Below are 20,729 nucleotides of genomic sequence, written 5' to 3' on the forward strand. Positions count from 1 at the left end.
CACACACATACGTTTGTTTTGCTATCTTAGTTAGGACATTGCATAGACTTCCATTGAGTTTATATCAGGTCATTGGTATTTTCTATCATCTAACCCCACCCCTACTCCTAAACCTACCCATCACAGAAACATGTGCATATCACTAGATTTAAATAAATACGTATTTTGGTTGATTTTATAAGCCTTTATAACTAGTGAAGACCAGTCAAATGTCCTCACTAGTGGGTTATAGCCAAAACAAGTACACACACACACACAGGCTCATGTTTGTTTTAATTATATAAGTAAAGGCATCTCATAGACTGGTTGATACCAGTTGATTTGAAACTAATCATGATTTATGAACCTTTCAAATAGTGAGGAACTTGTCAGATGTTCTCACAAGTGGGTTTTCAACATGTTACACTATTTTTGTAAGGATATTTTCCAAAAATGTGTCATTTACTAGTATAGTTAAAGCTTGACATAAGCAATCACACAAATCCAGTTGTTAAAGGGTTAGTTCACCCAAAAATGAAATTTCTGTCATTAATTACTCACCCTCATGTCATTCCAAACCTGTAAGAAATTGGTTCATCTTCGGAACGCAAATGAAGATCTTTTTGATGAAATCAAAGAGCTTTCTGTCCCTCCATAGACAGCTCGATCACTTTATATGATGAACAGATTTAATTTAGGCATTTATTTACATATAAACATTGATCAGCGAACATAAACAGAAGCTCAACCAAACCTGATTGACCCACGAGAACAAACCTCTTGCGGAAGCTCAGACGTGCTGTGTAAATCACAAGAATGAACCTTACTGGTTCTCGCACACGTCAAGTAAAAATGCTTGAGCTACCGTTTACCGCAACTGATGTGTGAGTTGATGAATATTTATATGTGAATAAAAGCCTAAATTCAATCTGTTCATCATATAAAGTGATCGTGTCTCTTCAGAAAATTTGGACTAAACCACTCAATTCATATGTATTAGTTTTACAATCTCTTTATGAACTTTTTGAAGCGTCAAAATGTCAGTTGCGTAGCTGTCAATGGAGGGACAGAAAACTCTCAGATTTCATCAAAAAGATCTTCATTTGTGTTCTGAAGATGAACAAAAGTCTTATGGATGTGGCACGACATGAGGGTGAGTCAATGATGACAGAATTTTCATTTTTGGGGGAACTAACCCTTTAATGGCAGTCTCTACATATGTGGCAGCTGTCTGTGGTGTTAAGGTTCTCAGCACTGGGGCACTAGCAGTGTTTCCTATATATTAATTTGTTTGATCGGAATGTTTTCTTTTAAATTGAGATTTTGGGTCAGTAAGATATTTTATTGTTTTTGAAATTGTCACTTCTGCTTATCAAGGCTGCATTTATTTGATCAAAAATGCAGTAAAAACAGTAATATTGTAAAATATTATTATTGGTTATCATATCAATATATCAATATCATAATTTTATAATAACTGTTTTCTATTTTAATATATTTTAAAAATGTAATTTATTCCTCTGATGGCAACGCTGCATTTTCAACATCATTACTCCAGTCTTTAGTGTCACATGATCCTTCAGAAATCATTCTGATATGCTGATTTGCTGCTCAAGAACCTTTATTATAATTAGTGTTAAAAACAATTCTTTGAATTCTCTGAATATAAACTTTTGAAGTAGAAATCTTTTGTAACATTATAATTGTCTTTACTCTCATTTTTTTTTATCAATTTGTGCATCTTTGCTAAAGTATTAATTAATCTTATTGCCCCACCAACTATAAAACTGCAATGTACACACAATATTCAGTGTCTCTCTCTCTCTCTCTCTCTCTCTCTCTCTCTCTCTCTCTTTATAATTTCTTTCATTTCTTAATTTCTTTCTCTGTGTCTCTTCCTCTCACTGTGTTTCTTCATCAGGATGTGAGCTGTAATGAGCTACAGTCACTTCCTGTTGAGCTCGGCCAGTTAGAATGTTTAAGAGATTTAAATCTGAGAAGAAATCAGCTTACAACTTTACCAGAAGGTCAGTATCCCAAATTTATAAACACATGTTCTATAACTTCAGTTAACATTAGGAAATATTGCATAAATCAATAATGTATTACCCTGCAAGATTACAGAAATCAAGAATTGTTTGAAATTTCAAAACACAAGGAACGAGTGTGTTATGTGGATGTCAGGGGTGAAAGCTTTTATAACAAGCTTACATCTCTGTTTCAGATTAATACAGTGGACACAAAAATATTTGGACATTTTAAACCACTCTTAAAAGTATGTGAATGTCATTTGAAGATAAATTTTCAACCAAGTGGCATTTTTTTAAAGAAAGATCACAATTTCAAGCTAAATATTTTAAATGATAAAACAACTGATTAATTTTACAGTATTGTGACTCTTTCTGGTTGTAAAACAAGTGAAGCATTTTCATAGTAAATGTGATGAACTCCACCTGTGGTTATTCTAATAGGACACCTGTGTAAACTTGAGGAGAACTGACTTCATACAACCACTAAACATTGCTTTACTCTAAAAACTCCTCAGAAGTGTGATGTTGAGTCGTGATGTATGTTTGTTCACAGATGCCACTTGATTTGTGTCCAAATATGTTTTGGAACCACTGTATTTATTAGATTGACTCTTCTCTCATCTCAGAGTTGTCAGAGTTGCCCCTCGTCCGTTTGGATGTGTCGTGCAACCGCATATCCCACATGCCTGTGTGCTATCGACATCTGCGGCACCTCCAAAGCATCATCCTTGACAACAACCCCCTCCAGATGCCCCCTGCCCAAATCTGCTCCAAAGGAAAGTTCCACATCTTTAAATATCTGAACATGGAGGCCTGCAAAAGGACTCAGGACCAGTTTGAGAAAGCTCTGCGGCCCAACACCTTCAACAGCTGGTGAGAGATCATCAAGGACGAGAGGTCTTAGGGTGCTGAAAAGCTTTAATCGCCTGTTTCAGTGAAAACTATACTCATGCTTCTGATAATGTGTGTGGTCTCTGCAGTCTGGATCAGGACCTGTTCCCGGGTCAGTATGGTGGCCTGGATTCTGGCTTTAACAGCGTGGACAGCGGCAGCAAAAGATGGTCAGGAAATGAGGTATAAAGAGAGCTGCGAATTTAAGGACTAATGCACCATTTGGACTATGGTTGCTAAAGGCTTATCGAGAGTAATTTTATTGGATGATGCAAGCGGCTGTGTATGTGTGTCTGTGTTGTTTCACTCTAGTCTGCTGATGATTTCTCGGAACGGTCATTGCGATTGGCTGACATTTCCCGCGAACACACAAATTTTCAAGAGGAAGAGGAGAGCGATATGTTACTAGATACACCCAAAGGTAAGGTTAATGGAATCTTTAGATCAGTAGTTTTTAACCAAAGGGGCTGGGGACCAATAGAGGGCCTTCCAAAGGTGGCCTCAAGATATCTTAAAGGGTTAGTTCACCCAAAAATGACAATTCTGTCATTACTCACTCTCATGTCGTTCCAAACCCGTAAGACCTTCGTTCATCTTCGGAACACAAATTAAGATATTTTGATGAAATCCGAGAGCTCTCTGACCCCTCCATAGACAGCAATTTAATTACCACTTACAAGGTCCAGAAAGGTAGTAAAGACATCGTTAAAATAGTCCATGTGACTTAATTTTATGAAGTGATGAAAATACTTTTTGTGCGCAAAAACAAAACAAAAATAATGATTTTATTCTACAATTTCTTCTCTTCCCTGCCAGTCTTCTACGCTGTTTATGTTGTAGATACAGTGCAGCGCTTCCGGGTTCTACATCAAAATGCCGGCTCAGTATTGTGCGACGCTGTACACATGAGCAGCACGACGCATGCATGTGATGCTGATGCAGGAGCTGGCCAATAATGACTCAGAGTTCTGGCGTAGAACACGGAAGCGCTGCACTGTCTATACAACATAAACAGCGTAGAAGACTGCAGGGAAGAGAAGAAATTGTAATATAAAATTATTATTTTTGTTTTGTTTTTGCGCACAAAAAGTATTTTCATCACTTCATAAAATTAAGGTTGAACCACTGTGGACTATTTTTCTGGGCCTTGAAAATGGTGGTTAAATTGCTGTCTATGGAGGAGTCCTCTTGGATTTCATCAAAAATACCTTAATTTGTGTTCTGAAAATGAACAAAAGTCTTACGGGTTTGGAACGACATGAGGGTGAGTAACTAATGACAGAATTTTCATTTTTGGGTGAACTAACCCTTTAAAAGGATTTAAAATAAGACAAAACAAGCTTTAAAATAAAAGCTACTAAAAATATAAATACTGTATTTAAAGAACTAGGATTCCTACAGTCTTGGAATACCTGGATATATGAGGAGGCCTAATCTTAAAAATGGGATTTCTAATTAAGTAATTTGAATTTAAAAATATTATAATCTCATGGGCATTTTTATACATTATCTGAATAAACATTTTTGTAGTCATGTCAAGCTATAAAATATTTTGTCTAGTAGACATTTTAAAATATATATATATATATATATATATATGTTTTTAAATCATTATTAATCCAGTAAATCACAAACAACTGGAAAAGTAATGGGCCTTCAAATATTGTTGTGGACAATGGGTGGCCTTGGAGTCAAAAAAGCTGAGAACCGTTGCATTAGATCATGGTTGTCTGTGATTTAAATGCTTCTATAACTCTTGGTCCTCTCTGTAGTGAATGGAGAGCTGGAGCAAGTGGATTTCATAGACAACAACGTAATGGAGGAAGAGGACAGATGTCACCCTCCACTTACAGAGCCCCCTCAGGTCAGGAGGACTTACTACAGTTACAGAAGCAGTACACTGAACATTAAAGGTGCACTCGGTTCTTTTGTTTTTGGCCCCAATTGGAGTGCTGATCCTATGATGTGCTGGCGGAAATTCCAGTGGTGTTGGAAGTTGAAGATCTGTACTGACAACTATTGGCAGCAAACAATAGTTTGTTAGTAGTCTATTACTGATGTCAGTAACTACATTTGCATGCAGCCTAATAATCGGAACAAAAACCACATCAGTCACAGCAATAAAGATTGTGTGGGTGTGAAAAACAAGTCTTCTTATTTTAAAGGATAAAAAGATTGTTGAGAGATTGGATGGATGAAAAGTAAGAAGCAATAACTTATTCAAATCAGTTTTTGAGGAAATGAAAGTTGCAGGAGTCTTTCAATCTGACAGTAGCACAAATAGGTTCTTGTTGCTGTGGTAATGTTGAGACTTGCGTACTCATTTACATAAGTAGAACTACAGAGACATTTTTAGATAATTACTTTTTATTTAGTTTAAGGCACATATAAACATTAAAGGTTGTATGTGAATAGATACAACCTGAAAATCTGTAAACATACTGTAGCTCTTGTAGAGATACCATATTTGCAAGCATATTTAAAAGTAACTGATGAAGTGAGAAATATTCAGCTAGTCATGTGATCTCAACATGGCAGACACTGTGCCAATCATTAAAACTGATTTACATGGGGAAAAATAACTTGGTGCACCTTTAAGTTAACTAATCCTTCCTTTTATAATCTTAACTACTAAGTTTGGGGTCGGCAAGATTTTTAAAATGTTTTTGAAAGAAGTCTCTTATGCTGCATTTATTTGATCAAAAATAAAATAAAAACGGTAATATTTAAAATGACTGTTCTAACATGCTGCTTTGGTTGTCAAGAAACATTTCTTATTATTATCAATGTTGAAAACAATACTTTTTTCAAATTCCTTGATGAATAGAAAGTTCTATAAAACAGCATTTATTTGAAATAGAAATTATTTATAAGATTATAAATGTATTTACTGTCACATTTGATCAATGGAATGCATCCTTGCTGAATAAAAGTATTAATTAAAAATCTTACTGACCCTTTTGAACTTTAGTGTAGAAGTCATAAAGTAAAATGATGTTAATAAAATGTCAAATTTAAATGCTTTCCCCTTTCTCCATGACAGGAAAAGAGTGATAGTACCAGCAGCACACCCTCCCATAGCCCCGAATCTACAGGGAGCAGGTACATGTGCAGATCTTCTCTACTGTTTGCAAATACAAAATACATACATTGCTCACAAAACCTGTTGTTATTATTATTATTATTATTTAAATGGAGGATGTCTCTGAAGGGTCCTCACATACAGAAGAGCCCTCAGAACTGTCAGAAATAGCTTTTTTTTTTTTGTGTTTGAGCCATGTAAAAATAATCAAGTTTGTGTAATTTGATGTAAACGCTCTCTGGCTTATCTGAGCAGCCTATTAGGTGACTGATACTGGAACTTTTAGACCTACAGACACAAGATACTGATCTGCACTCAAGTGTGGTATCAGGTTAGCTTACACAGTTTCTTGTTAGACACGTTTATTTTTCAGACATTTCAAAATGTTTCGGCTTGATCTGTATCAGATATTTTAACCATCTGTCAGGCAGATGGTATATTTTCATTCCAAGGAACGGAGTGAAATTTTTGTCTCGAATATTTTTCGTCATAGATCTGTGTTGGCTATAGAGAAGCATCAGTCATGTAGACATACTGCATTCAAACTAGACAATGCAAAATAAACTGAGAGTGCGAGGAAGTCACAAAGAGTGCACGAATTTGAATGCATTTGAATACAGCTGGTAAGGATCAGTTCTCGTGCTGTGTAACGTGTGGATGGGCATGATAAATGGAGGAAAGGGAGACATTGTACTGTCTCATGGCAGCAGGCCGGAAAATTTCCAGTAGCTCTTCTTAGACTGTGGAATAAGTCAGCAACCAAAGGTGCTCCAAAACAGAGAAGATACAAAGGTGGAATAAAGAAGCTGATAAACAACCTGTTTCAGTGTGATTTGAAGGCCACAGTGATGTCCTTCAGTTGATTATAATACATGCTCAAATAGTTACCGTGAAACACAGAATCTCTTAATTAAAGTGTGCTGGATCCCTCCTCTACTTTGATTACGCAAGGTCAATCCGTGAGGGAGTGCTGGGAAAAGTCAACAGTGAATTTCCTCCTCCAGTTTCAGTGTAACTGAGTATCTTACTGTCAAAGTTGCTCTGTAAACTCATCTGCTTTATTCAACGTTATAACAGCAGCCATATTAATACTGTACAATAGTACAAATAGTACAAAGTAATAATAAAATATATAAAATCTAAAAAAAAATAGTTTGTTCCATCCTTTAGGGCTGTGCGATATATCCTGTGTATGATCCAGTGTTTCAGTGTCTTGGAGCAGCTTGATTCACAGTAAATGCTACTCCACACAAACTCCAACTGTGCTGCAAGTTTGAGTCACTTGTAACATGCATTATGTGTGCCAGCAGTGCCACTCATTTCACTACATTTCTAATGAGAAGTGTTTGTAATCCTGTTTTCAGCAAAGCAAAAGCTTTAAAATCTCCCTGCAGTTTTTCACCAAAATAAAAGCTTGAAGTTTTAACATTTGAAAATAACAAAATTACGACATAAATATCATGCTGCCAAATTGATGAATCTAACATAACAGTTTGTGTATGTATGTATGTGTGTGTGTGTGTGTGTGTGTGTGTGTGTGTGTATAATATATATATATATATATATATATATATATATATATATATATATATATATATATATATATATATATATATATATACAAACTTTTGTTAGATGCGATTAATTGCAATTAATCAATTTGACAACACTAATAATTATTTTTATAATTTTTATTTTACAGTACAGTATTATTATTATTATTATTATTATTATTATATATTCATTGTTTTAATTCTTTAATCAAATAATAATCACAATCAAAATCATAATAATTATTATTTTATCGTCATTTTGAAATGTAGCCTATGAACTCAAGTGAAGAATTTTTTATTCTTATCACTTCATGGTTACTGAAAGAGGTTTGAGTTAGTTCTTGTAACGTTTGTAAGTGTAAAATCCCCAAAATTTTTCAAATTTTTCTTCAAATTGTTCAGCCCTAAAAGGATGGTTTGCTCTAAAAAAAAAAAAAAAAAAATTCAGAGAAAAAAAATAATTTGAGCTTTTTTTATTTCTATGCAAATGCACTCCCCTACAAAATCACCCCAAAAAATCTTTCCAAACAGAGCTATTCGAGTATATATTACAGAAAAACAAAATATCGAAATGTCAGTTTTTTTCCCAATATCATGCAGCTCTATGTTCTTCCCACTGTTCTTTGAGATTGTAGACCTAATTAGTGCTGTGTGCTAAAGGCTGGAATACATTACATGACTTTTGCCCAGATTTGCCATCTGGAGGAGTCAACACTAGTTGCTGAAAGTCAGAGCCAGTCTAAAGATTTTGGGCAGTCGGAGTTGACAGATTTCACAGAAAAATGGCAATAATGGCAGTGTGCAATTATTATTATTATTATTTATTTTATTTTTTTTTTAGCTTCAGACTATGATTCCAGAGGTTATCAAACATTTTAGAACACACATTGTTTTCATCAGTTTTCATATTGTTTCTGCATGAGTTTGTTGTGTTTGGAACTAAATAAAAGTCTGATGGTGTGAGATTCTCTATCGTTTAGTGTTTGATGCCCAGTTTTTCTCTTTAACAAAGTCAGCAAGTGTATGATACCTAGTGTTTTTAAATCTGTTCTGAAGTTGTCAAGTATTGCAGCCTTATGGCAAACAACACTCTTACTATTGCTCATATTTTGGATTAGGGATTTAAACAAACTCCTGACCATAAGTGATACCTCAAATCATGCGGTTTCTTTTGAAAGGTGTGTTATTAAGTTTCTAGGCAGACGTATAATTTTCACCTGGTGGGTGATTTATATTGGGCAAAAAATCCCTTACACTTAAATTGCCATATTTAGGGACCAGAAGATGATAGACTCTTTTGACTTGAGCCAGTAAATAATCACCCAGAACACCCTAAAAACTGCATAGCAATGACCACACAAAAAACCATCCACAACACCCTTGCATAGTGGTGGTGACATAGACAAGCACCACAATTTCTTCAGAAAAAGTTATATTCTGGTGAACATTCTTGGGAAAATATTCAAGACTTAAATCTCTCTTTTACTTCCTTTCAGGATATTTGTGATTGGAGATGGTTCAGACTCCGGCTCACCATCCAGTCCCACTCTAGAGGAGAGGAGAAGACCTGGAAACCTGCTCATCTGGCAAGAAAGAGAAAGAGCCCAGCAGCAGAGAGACAAGGCCAGCACGTGAGTGGCTGATGGGATTGAATGAATCAAAGAAATGTGGAAGTGAAACATGAGTGCATAGGTGATATGGCGTCAAAAAGACTGTTAGGCCTTTGAGACGATAAAACTAACAAGCCTGTTTGCTAATGCACAGAAAGCAACTCTTCAAAACCACTGCTTTAAAGTGCATAAAATGGCCTCTATTATATCTTTGCTGATGCTTCGTCATGAAAGCCATTGTGGTTGTAAAGGAAACCACTGTTACTTGCTGTCGTGTGCCTTTACTTCGTTAGTGTCTTAAAGCACATTTAGTACAACACAGCCAGAAGAAAAACATCAGAAGGGATCTCCCAGAATGCCTCTATTTGTATTAACAAATTCGGAAGCTATTGACTAATAAGCATTTGATGTCTTACAGTTTGCAGAAGATAATTGTAAAAACAGGAAGTAACTTGGCGACCACGACGACAAAGCACGGAGGAGCAGGAAGCATTTCAAGGTAAGAGTTGAGCGAATGGTCTGCATATGCGTTTGTGTTTGCATGTGGCTGGGGTTAACATTTCGTTGTGGCAGTCTGTGTTAGATATATAAAAAATATCTGGTCTGGCTGCTGACTTAAGGGGCAAGTGGAGCTCTACTCTCAAACAGGAAATACGTCACCTCTACTAGTGGAGCTAGCTACAGCTATGGCCACTGGGCATGAGCACATCAATATTGCGTCATTTAATTACTGTATTTGCATTATTGTAAGGGTAGGTGTAGACGTTAGTAAAACACAATCTAGTAAGTAGTAATTTTATTAATTGTCATTTTATTGTGAGATTTTAACACAAGCCATCAAAACATAGATTACGCCTAGTCGTCATGCAACATCAGCTAACACTGGTGAGACAAAATTATTCGAGTGGAGGTGACGTATTTCCTGTTCGAGAGTAGAGCTCCACTCGCCCATGGTCTGCAGCCAAATCTGAATTTGAGACCAGCTGTGGTGACATAATGAACTGTCAAATCAAATAGACATACCTTATTTAAGAATAACTTACCTTCATAAAACATGCATGATGTGATTGTTGAGTCGAGTTGCTAATTCACTCTAAAATTGTCTAGTTAGTGAAGTTCACAAAGCAGCCAACATATTTTTGTAGTTTTGATTAGTTAATTTTTGATCTCTGTGTCCCTCTAGTGGTGATTCAGATAGCAGCTCTCCACCCAACGGCCCGAAACAGAGATGTGCAGTGAGTCCCTCACATTTACGCTCTCCCTCTACCTCATTCGGTTATAAATGCAAAATATTATACTTAGTGAGTGTTTAAGACTTCTTCCTTTGACTTATTTCTCTCTCTTTCTCTCAGAGTGTAGATCAGGTTTCTCCATCCACTCAAACGGTGTCTTTACAGCGCTCCATCAGTCGCACAGGTACCTTTTTTGAAGACCCCATGAAGTCAACATTTTTTTTAAAGTGCCCCTATTATGCTTTTTTTGGATATTACCTGCCATGCAGTGTGTAATATAGCCGTTTGTAAATGTAAAAAGTGAGCAAAGTTTCAATGTTTTGTCTCAGGATGCACACCAGTAATTTAAGCACCAGAACACAAAAAACTTGAGCATTTTCTGTATATAACTGTATCTAAACCATCTCTACAGTATATTGGCAAAACATAAGTACCACTCACTTTATAACAGGTTTATGTATCACATGGATGTCACAAAAACTGTTAAAAATGTAGATATATATAAGGGGTGGTCACATTAGCTGGGAAAAAGAATTTGGCAATAGTGTAGTGATGCACAAAGCATTGCTCAAACAGAAGTCACTTTCAAACTAAGCAGCTTTCTGTTGCTCAATGCTGCCAATTCGCGTGACTAAATTAAACCCGTTGCAGAATCTGCAAGGTGAAATCTTTCACCCTCACATGAAATTCCCAATCACATGGATTGCTTTAAAATGAAAAATTTGCCAAACAACAGTTGTTTGTTGCTACACTTGGCCCCATTGGGTGCCAAACAAACATGGTCTGTGACAAACAATCGACATGCAGCAATTCAAAGGAAAGTTCCTTTCAATTACCTATAGAAATTCTTTAGAAATGAACTCCTAGAAAGCAGTGTGACCTCCAGAGGGCAGTGCTGTTCCAAAAGTGCTTCAACACTTTTTGACAGGGTTTTTATCATTGTTGTTGAATGTTTGCTTTGGTTTTCTTGAGAGCAACATAATATAATTTGTATATTTTATATACAATTTGTGTGTGTGTATATATATATATATATATATAAACAATGTATTGATTAGAGTTTTGTTTAATTAATGTAAGCTCATTCTGCTGAAGCTGTATTGGTGGAAACCCAGTCTTAATGAACATACTTGAAGTATTTGATGAATCTTGTTTGTGACATATTAAAGATGCATCCTGCGTGAAGCCCGGTTCTCCTACAAGTTCTGCTCCCAAACCCAACAGCTTCTTGTTCCGCACGTCCTCACGCTGCAACGTCAAGACTGGTATATACACACACAAACACACACATACACACACACACACACACACACAAAAGTTAATATAGGATTGATTTGGTTAGTAATATATGTTGTAAATCTCCCTATTGGTCTCTTTTTCTCAGGATCAGGAAACAGTTTGGCAGAGTCTGGTCGCAGTGAATCACGCGCCACACTCAGATCCCCACGAGAGGAGAGAACAGACGTCTTGCAACTGCGTAAAGTAAAGAGGCATCCTGTATTATTCATCTCTCCATCTCTAGCAGCCTTCTGACACTGCTTACCCCATTTTTGTTACAATTATCTTAGTTTTTCCCTTGTTTACCTTAGTCTTAGTCTTTTTTTTTTTTTCTTTTTTTTTAACTCAAGCCAAATTAAAACAACAACAAGACAAAATGTACACTACTGCTCAAAAGTTTGGGGTCTGTAAGATTTTTTTTTATTATTTCATTTTATTTATTTTTTTGAAGGAAATTAATACTTTTATTCAACAAGGAGCATTAAATTGATCAAAATACTTTTATATTGTTACAAAATATTGCTATTATTATAAATGTTCTTTTCTTTCTGTTCATCAAATAATCCTGAAAAAAATGTATCATTGTTTCCACATAAATATAGTAACATGGTAACTATAATATATATATATAACTATATAAAAACAAAAGTAACATGGATTATAATAAGAAGAAATGTTTCTTAGGCACCAAATCATCATACTTGATATAATGATTTCAGAATGATCAGTTGACACTGACGACTGGAGTAAGGATGCTGAAAATTCAGCTTTGAATTAGGAAATACATTACATTATAAGATTATTAAAATAGAAAACAGTTATTTTAAATTGTAATAATATTTAACATATATTTATTACTGCATTTTGATCAAATAAATGCAGCCTTGTTGAGCAAAGAGGCTTCTTTCAAAAAGATTTTTAAAAAATCTGTCACAAATCGACCTCAAAAAAGTAATAAATAAATATGTAACTATACAAATACATTTTACTCAAAGCTACATTTTCATGTCACAATGTGTCCTATAAGACTGTCTTTCGTGTTATGGGACACAGTTATATTTATTGTAGTCCAGTAATGTTTAAGGGTTGGACAGGAATTTAGTATGTAGGATTTCTCCACAGTTACACCAACATTCAGCTGTTCTAATAGTGCTTTGTTTTGATTTGATGTCTGCTGTTTTGAAAAAGCGATATGTATCTTCCAAGAAAATTCCCACCAGAGATCAGATTGAGTAGTTTCAAAAGTATTTTTTTTATATATCTTCCCATTAGTGTAACTCTTTCCATGTCTCTCTTCCAGACTCTGGAGACGCGTCTGAAGATCTCTCTGCCTGAGGATCTGGGAGAGGCGTTGTCCAATGGCACAGTTCTCTGCCAATTGGCCAATCACGTGCGACCTCGTTCTGTGTCAATCATCCACATCCCCTCACCGGCAGTGGTGAGCTAATGCTTGAATTTTATTCTCATTATAGCCAAAACATAATCTCGTATCTCAAAAAACAAGCACTTTGTCTGGATCCCTATTTATCCAGATTTGGAGGAAGCTGATCCCAGATCAGCTAGATTACTAAGCAGGCTGTTCTTAATTTGCTTTCTAATGAATGTATATGCAATCTTTCTGTCTGTTCAGCCAAAGCTGAGTGCTGCCAAGTGCCGCCTCAATGTTGAAAACTTCATTGCTGCATGCCGTAGACTTGGAGTCCCTGAGGTAAACATAAATTTCATCTTTTATTGTTTGCTTCTTTTATTATCCTCCATATTATTTGTCTTCCTGAGCTGTTTGCAAACAAGAAAAATCCACTTCGCCCACTGACATGTGACTGTTAATGCTCTTTTATGTTGTTTTTCAAGTGCTTCAAGCTCGATTTGCTCCTTTTTTGTGCTCTCTATGCCTTTTTTTATGTTAAAGGGGTAGTCACCTCAGGTAGTTCATGACGTTGCAAACCCATATGACTTTCTCCCATGGAATCTTAAAGGAGATGTTTAGCAGAATGTTTGAGTTGCTGTCTTGTAATACAGTGAAAGTGAACAGGGACTGGGCTGTCAAACTACAAAAAGGACCATAAAAGCACCATAAAGCCATAAAAATCATCATATAAGTGTGTGTGGGGCTTTAAAAGGGATTTAAGAGAATAATGAATAAGAAAAAAGAATGGTAAAAGAAGTTCTAGGTCCAGTTGTAGTTATGAAGTAAATTAAAACTATTTGCGTTTATTTTATTTTAAGATTTGCAGACATTTACTCTTATTCGCATGTGTAATATGTCGAAAACTTTATTGTCTCTTCACATTCAGTTATGAATTACATGAATCATGTAAATTATAGCATATTTTCAATTCAAAACGCCGAAATTTCATTTAAAAAAAAGTAGTTTGCTTCACTGGATATTACTGAGAACATTTCTATTGTAAAACACGTAAAACATTAAATGTTTAGCTACTTACTGTACATCTCACCACGCTCTCTTCCACCGTTAAAGGTGCAGTGTGTAAATTTTAGCGGCATCTAGCGGTGAGGTTGCGAATTGCACCTTTAAAAGTAAAGCGTCGCGTTCGATTCGGAATTTGCACTCATCTTCTGTGAACGGTAAGCCCCACCTTCTTTGATTTGATTGACATTGACGAGGGCAGGGCAGCCAAAAAAATTTCACTTTTAAAACTTTTTGTCATCCATAACCAACAAACCGCGCGTTGCTCTGCAGCAGAGCAGCATCAAAAATATTAAATGTATCGCCATTTACTTTTGTATGGAAAAGAGCAGCTTGGACAGTGTTAGGACTGCACAATATATTGAAATAAAATTGATATTGCTAAATGGCTGTGATATAATTAAATGAATAGATGCACTGTGGGTTTCAGAGTGAAGCACAAACAGCTCATGAAACTCGCTTCACAGTAAATTAAACAAAGGCGCTCTGAGACATCGAAAGATTCATTCTTTCCGAACATAGCTCTTTAAGTCAATCTAGTTAAAATTCCTGTATTTTTTCATAATATTTATCGCAGAATAACAAAATATCGCAATGTCACTTTTTTCCAATATCGTTCAGCCCTAGACATTGTATATAGTTCTATAAACATCTCATTTTGTGTTTCACGGAAGAAAGAAAGTCATATAGGTTTCTGTAAAACATAAGTTAAGTAAATAGTTGTCAGTGAGCTATCCCTTTAAATGATCCTGCTTTCATGTGTTTGTCTTTGTTCAACACTATGTCCAATCATCTTTGTTTGTCCTCTCTGCATTGTTCTTCCTTTTCTTTTGTCTGTCTCTCTCTTTCTCAGATGGAGTTGTGTTTAGCGTCTGATATCCTGTGCAGTAAGCTACCTGCAGTGCACCGCTGTGTGACGGCGCTCCTGGCAATTGCAGGCGGAGAGGAGGAGGAGGTGAACGAGGACAAGAACAGCACCTCTGCCTCTCCTTCCTCCCCTTTTTCCACCGGCTTCCTGCTCTTCTACTCTCTCCTCATGGCTTTGCTCTATATGTTATACTGCCAGCTTATAGCATAGTGCGAGCGAGCATCAATGTGTAAATGTAATGGATACATCACCTCTGTACTGTGTACACACATTGTTGACAAAACCTGTGTATATATACATATATATATATATAATTCCCTACCCATAATGCCTTTGAGCTTACACATTAAAGCTCCCCACAGATATTTTAAAAGGATTGGAAACATATATAAGAACCAATACTGACATATTGAAATATATTGCAAATTATCAGAGGTCTTGATCGAATATATACACATTTTTCCACATCAAAAAGTTATACACAACTCATCAATGGTCACATGCTCCAATTTTTTTTTTTGAGGATGTTGACTTTATCTGTACATAGATGTGGTTTCCACTCATGAAGGGCTTTTCCACCTGATTGCCTTAGCATTGCTGTTGATCCTAGGATAGATTATACGCCTTCTCGAGGGAATGACTGTCTTTGTAAGGGATCTTGTTATCCTAAGAGTTTTAAAGCACTGGCACAAACTCCCCATCCCATTTTTTCCCCCCTCTTGATGGGCTTTAAAATGGCTTGTATTTGGTTTGCATGGTCATCATCAAAGTGCCTCAGAAGCTTGTAGGTTCCTTCTGCTCACACGGCAGTGCAAATTAGTTTGTAGCATTTGGTAAATATGTTAACAGTGTGGTGATGGTACTTCTCAGCTGATTTTGGTTTAATTCACATGTTGTAGATATCTGTTAGGGTTGGGACTGCGTGGACTATTTCACTTTCCTGTTCTGTCGCTCTTGTCTTGTTGACTGTGACCACCAGAGGGCAGTGCTGTTACTAAACTGTTCCTTCAACATTTTTTTGATGGTACTAATATGATTCAAAGCTGTGTTAACGTGTTTTGTTTTTGTTTTGTATTTTTTGTTTTATGAATGTTCGTTTTGGTTTTCTTGAGAGCATCTTAATATAATTATTGTATGCAAACTGTTCACAATTAAGTTATTGTTTCAGTTTATTTATGTTTTTCTCTGTTCTGCTGAAGCCGCATTTGGTGGAAACCCAGTCTCATTGAGCACATTACTTAAATTTGACTGATTAAATTGAACCGATTAATTGAGTAATATGCTTATGATAACTCCCATGATCATATTGAGCTGAAAAAAAAAAAAACGTAAGACTTTGGGGATATTAATATCTTTTAAACATATGTATGTTTGTTACTGCTTACGGATAAGCAGACATTACCAAATTACAAATTACACTTTTTTTTTTTCTTTTTCTTTTTTAATTGAAGATGAAATGGTTGTGAATCCTGCTTCTCCACAAGCCTCTTCAGCTGTCATTTCCTGATTCTAAATGTGGCCGTAGTGGTTTTGTAGTCCTGTAATGTGCCATGAGCACCCATCTTCCGCGGTGCTGTATGCTGATGTTGCTTTTGTATTCCGTGCCTACTTAATGTGATTTAGGAGCTTTGCCGACAGTTTACTAACGAGCAGCCTCTCATCTGCAGAGAACGATAAGAGGAGAGAATGAGTGTGTGTGTGTGTGTGTGTGTGTGTGTGTGAGAGAGAGAGAGAGAGAGACTGGGAAACAAGGGTAGGTGAAGGGATGTGCTGTGGAACTAGTTACCAACATACAATCTCTCACCCTACAATGTCTTAAACATATTTTAAGGGAGGTTGTTCAAACATATGTAAGTTGATGGGGTTTTATAACACTATACATTGTTGTCAATGCTAAAGCTAATCATAATAGACATTTAATTTAAAATGAATCCACTTTGATAATGAACACATTTAGCTTAGATGGACTTTCTCACAGTTGCTCTAGAGGCTTCAGCCATATAAAATAAGGATTGTCATATGCTACATGTTGAAGGCTTTTACAGAAGATGACTGATAATTCTACCGTCCTTATACATACGCTAGACACTAGATCTAAACGAATGTTTCCGTCCAAATGTTTCCTAGTTAAAACTGTTGCAACACATGAAATGTATTTTGTTATATTTATAAAATACTGTGTATTTAAGAAGTTAAGTTTATATTGATATAAAGGTGTTTTTTTTTTTTTTGTCTGTAAAGAAATTATTAAAAAAAGGAAACACTGATTTTTACGTGTGGTCGGCTGCTTTACATGTGCTTTTGTCAAATGTTCATGACTGACTGTTGCTCTTGCTCATGATTAATTCTGCTTTAGTTTGTCTCTCTGCTGGGGATGAAATCCTCACATCAGCTCGTCACTGTAGCTTGTGAGTCCGGGTATTATGTGCCCTTTACCAAAAGGTAAGTGTTGATCCATTGTGTGGCTAGTAGAAAATAGAGGAAAAGTAAGTATAGCTGCACAAAGTAAAAGTATATACTATTCTACACAGTGGGGTCAAAAGTCTGAACTTGACTGCAAAATGCTGCTGTCATTAAAGTTTTTTTTTTTTTAATGCAATTTTTTAATTAAACTTTTTACTCATTGATGAAGATAATATTTGCTGATATCATAATTTATAATTAAAACTTTTTAAATGAGAAACATGCTTTTTCAGACTTTTGGACCCCACTGTGTGTCTGTTTTAAACTATAAGTCTATACACTACAGTTCAAAAGTTTGGGGTCGGTAAGATTTTTATTTTTTTTATCTTTTTGAAAGTCTCTTATGAACTCCGAACTCTTTCTTCTAACTTATCCCATCGCATATCAGCTCAGAGAGGAGTTTATTTTAAATAAAAATTAAGAAAATATTTGAAAAGTGGAAGTAAAGTTCCTAACGGGTATTAAATAGCAGGACTAAAGTGTAGGGGTTGGCTTTAGGGACAAGTAATGTATAATCTCTATTTACACTTAGTGTAAATAGCATCAGTGTCACATGATCCTTCAGAAGTCATTCTAATATGCTGATTTGGTACTCACAAAAAAACATTTCTTCTTATCAATGTGAAAATCAATTCTGTTGTTTGTTTTTGTTGAAACCTTAATGTATTATTTGATAAATATACATTTTTTAAAAGAGCAATTTATTTAAAGTAAAATCTTTTGTAACATTATACATGTTTTTACTGTCACTTTTAATCAGTTTAAGGTATCCTTGCTGAATAATTAAAAAAAAAAAAAAAAAAAAAAACCTTACTGACCCCAAACTTTTCAATGGTGTATGGAATGTATACATTACATGTTCATATAAAATGTACTGTAATACTGGGTATTACAGTACTGAGTTTTTGATGTTTTGATGTAATACAGCATGATGGAACTGTTATTTAGATGTAAATATACTGCCACCCATCAGCACAAACAACTTTACAACCCCTAATACAAACCAATTAAACAAAGAAAATAACTGGGCGCATAGGTATCCGAGTCATAAGTATTACTGTTCAGAAGTTATTTTTAAAGGGTTAGTTCACCCAAAAATGAAAATTCTGTCATTAATTACTCACCCTCATGTCGTCCACACCCGTAAGACCTTCGTTCATCTTCAGAACAAAAATTAACATATTTTTGAAATCCAAGGTTTTTGTTTTAAAAAAAAAAAAAAAAAAAAAAAAATGTAATTACCATCATTCAAGGTCCAGAAAGGTATTAAAGAATCGTTAAAAAAGTCAAGATGACTACAGTGGTTCAACCTTAATGTTATGAAGCGGCGAGAATACTTTTTGTGCGCAAAAATAAAACAAAATAACGACTTTATTCAAGATTTCTTCTGTACCCTGTCAGACTAGTACACTATTGATGCAGTGAACACAGTTCAGTTCGTTTACGTCTGAACGCCGGCTCAGTATTGGCCGGCTCCTGCGTCAGCATCACACTCATGCGTTGTGCTGCTCACGTGAGCAGGCGTCGGCCAATACAGAGGCTGCGTTCTGGCATAGAACCTGGAAGTGCTGCAATGGAAATAGTGTAGGAGAATGATAGGGGAGAGACGAATTTGTTGAATAAAGTCATTATTTTTGTTTTGTTTTTGCACATATAAAGTATTTGTGTCACTTCATAACATTAAGGTTGAATCACTGTAGTTGACTATTTTAACAATGTTTTACTACTTTTCTGGACCTTAAATGTAGTAATTTCATTGCTTTCTACTGAGGATAAAAAATACCTCTTGGATTTCATATAAAATATCTTAATTTGTGTTCCGAAGATGAACAAAGGTCTTACAGGTTTGGGACAACATGAGGGTGAGTAATTAATTGCACAAATTTAATTTTTTGGCGAACTAAAGGTTTTTCACATATAGTGACAATGGAATTTTTGCTCATTCTTCTTTTCAAACACAGTGCCCAACAGTTCAGTTTCAGTCTCAGTGAAATGTAGACGTTCACTGCAGAAAGTGTGAGGAAGAACACTGTCTTAAAGTCTTCTTCAGGGTCTCACATACAGCTGCTCCAAAGCATTTGGACTATTAATAAACTCTTATAATGGATGAATGTCATTGCCCTGAGCAAACAGCATTTTTAGATCATCAGAAACTTTCTTCCTACCACACTCACCAGTGTTACAGTGTAAATACACTACTACTAACACTTTTAGACGCAGGTGCAGTTACACTGAAATCACGTGAAGCACTTTAATCAAGCGATTATTTTGCTTCTGAACTCATTAAAGTGTGTCAAAGCAGGAGGGTGAATACTTATGCGGTCATTTGTTTTCTGTTTATTATTTTTAATAATTTATTAATGAACTTGCCAGCTAATTTTTCACTTTGACATTGTGAAGTACGGTGTGTTCATGGGTGAGAACAGTTCAGTTAACCCTCTATGGTGTTGCATTGACTTTTAATGATGGAAATTCTTCCCACATAAAATTGCTCCAGTAGCCAAACTGTAAAGACATTCTTCAAAATAATATATTTCTTTTGGCAGCTCTCTACCATTAAAGTAATATTATAATTTCAGAATTATCCTCAAGTTTTGCTATGATTAAATGTATATTTCTTTTATGAATTGATTTTTTTTTTTTTTTTTCGAGTCAATCTTACTCTTTTGTTCATGGCATTTCTGTAGATTTTTTTTTTTCCTGAACATATGAAACATAAATCATAATTGAGATATGCATAATAATAATTACAATAAACACTTCCAAATAAATAATTCATTGCAGTAATTGATGCCTCAACAACAAAGAAATACATCACTGCCATTTGCCATATGGATGCATTCTTGTTTTCTCACTTTACTGTGAACTATATTAGAAAAACGTGAGAATCTGTGAGCAAAAACATCTAACTTACCATGGAGAGAGGCAGCAAAATCCAGATGTTGAAGAAATGTACAGAAAAGTTTTTAATAGTGCAATATAAGGAGCATGTGTTGACCCCCAGGAAAAACAACCTTGGAGAGAAAAATCTAATATAAGTGTCATAAAAACAACATTATTGAATTCTTTAAAGTAAGTGATTTCAATTCAACGATGCCATATGTCATCGTTTTCTTCTGAAAACCAAGAAAGTGAATTATCTGGCCAAACACCACAATAGAGGGTTAAAAACATCATGCGTTCACACTGTAATACTGCTGCGCTATTATTGTGTTAAAGCTTACTGCAAAATCTTATACTGTATATACTGCATGTTTGACATACAGCCTAAATATGGCAATAAGAGCCTATGCAACTCATTCATAATCTATATTT

At 35.3% G+C, this 20,729-nt stretch overlaps 1 protein-coding gene across 2 annotated transcripts in view; it reads left to right on the top strand.

Moving 5' to 3' along the window:
• Window positions 1–20,729, top strand: part of lrch4 (leucine-rich repeats and calponin homology (CH) domain containing 4) — a 44,594-nt gene that overhangs the window by 22,854 nt on the left and 1,011 nt on the right. Inside the window, exons 4-18 of one of the 2 annotated variants that reach the window (XM_051899683.1) lie at window positions 1,901–2,006; window positions 2,636–2,882; window positions 2,990–3,083; window positions 3,213–3,321; window positions 4,673–4,764; window positions 5,944–6,002; window positions 9,032–9,166; window positions 9,564–9,644; window positions 10,329–10,380; window positions 10,498–10,561; window positions 11,547–11,642; window positions 11,762–11,859; window positions 12,956–13,093; window positions 13,286–13,363; window positions 14,937–17,218. In XM_051899683.1, the coding sequence (XP_051755643.1) occupies window positions 1,901–2,006; window positions 2,636–2,882; window positions 2,990–3,083; window positions 3,213–3,321; window positions 4,673–4,764; window positions 5,944–6,002; window positions 9,032–9,166; window positions 9,564–9,644; window positions 10,329–10,380; window positions 10,498–10,561; window positions 11,547–11,642; window positions 11,762–11,859; window positions 12,956–13,093; window positions 13,286–13,363; window positions 14,937–15,161 (1,674 nt within the window). In that variant the 3' untranslated portion in view covers window positions 15,162–17,218. Of the gene's footprint in view, window positions 1–1,900; window positions 2,007–2,635; window positions 2,883–2,989; window positions 3,084–3,212; window positions 3,322–4,672; window positions 4,765–5,943; window positions 6,003–9,031; window positions 9,167–9,563; window positions 9,645–10,328; window positions 10,381–10,497; window positions 10,562–11,546; window positions 11,643–11,761; window positions 11,860–12,955; window positions 13,094–13,285; window positions 13,364–14,936; window positions 17,219–20,729 lie in introns of those variants that run through there. The other variant, XM_051899685.1, reaches the window with a different exon arrangement.

This window comes from Ctenopharyngodon idella, chromosome 7, assembly GCF_019924925.1.
Source record: "Ctenopharyngodon idella isolate HZGC_01 chromosome 7, HZGC01, whole genome shotgun sequence".
NCBI classification, from domain to species: Eukaryota; Metazoa; Chordata; class Actinopteri; order Cypriniformes; family Xenocyprididae; genus Ctenopharyngodon; species Ctenopharyngodon idella.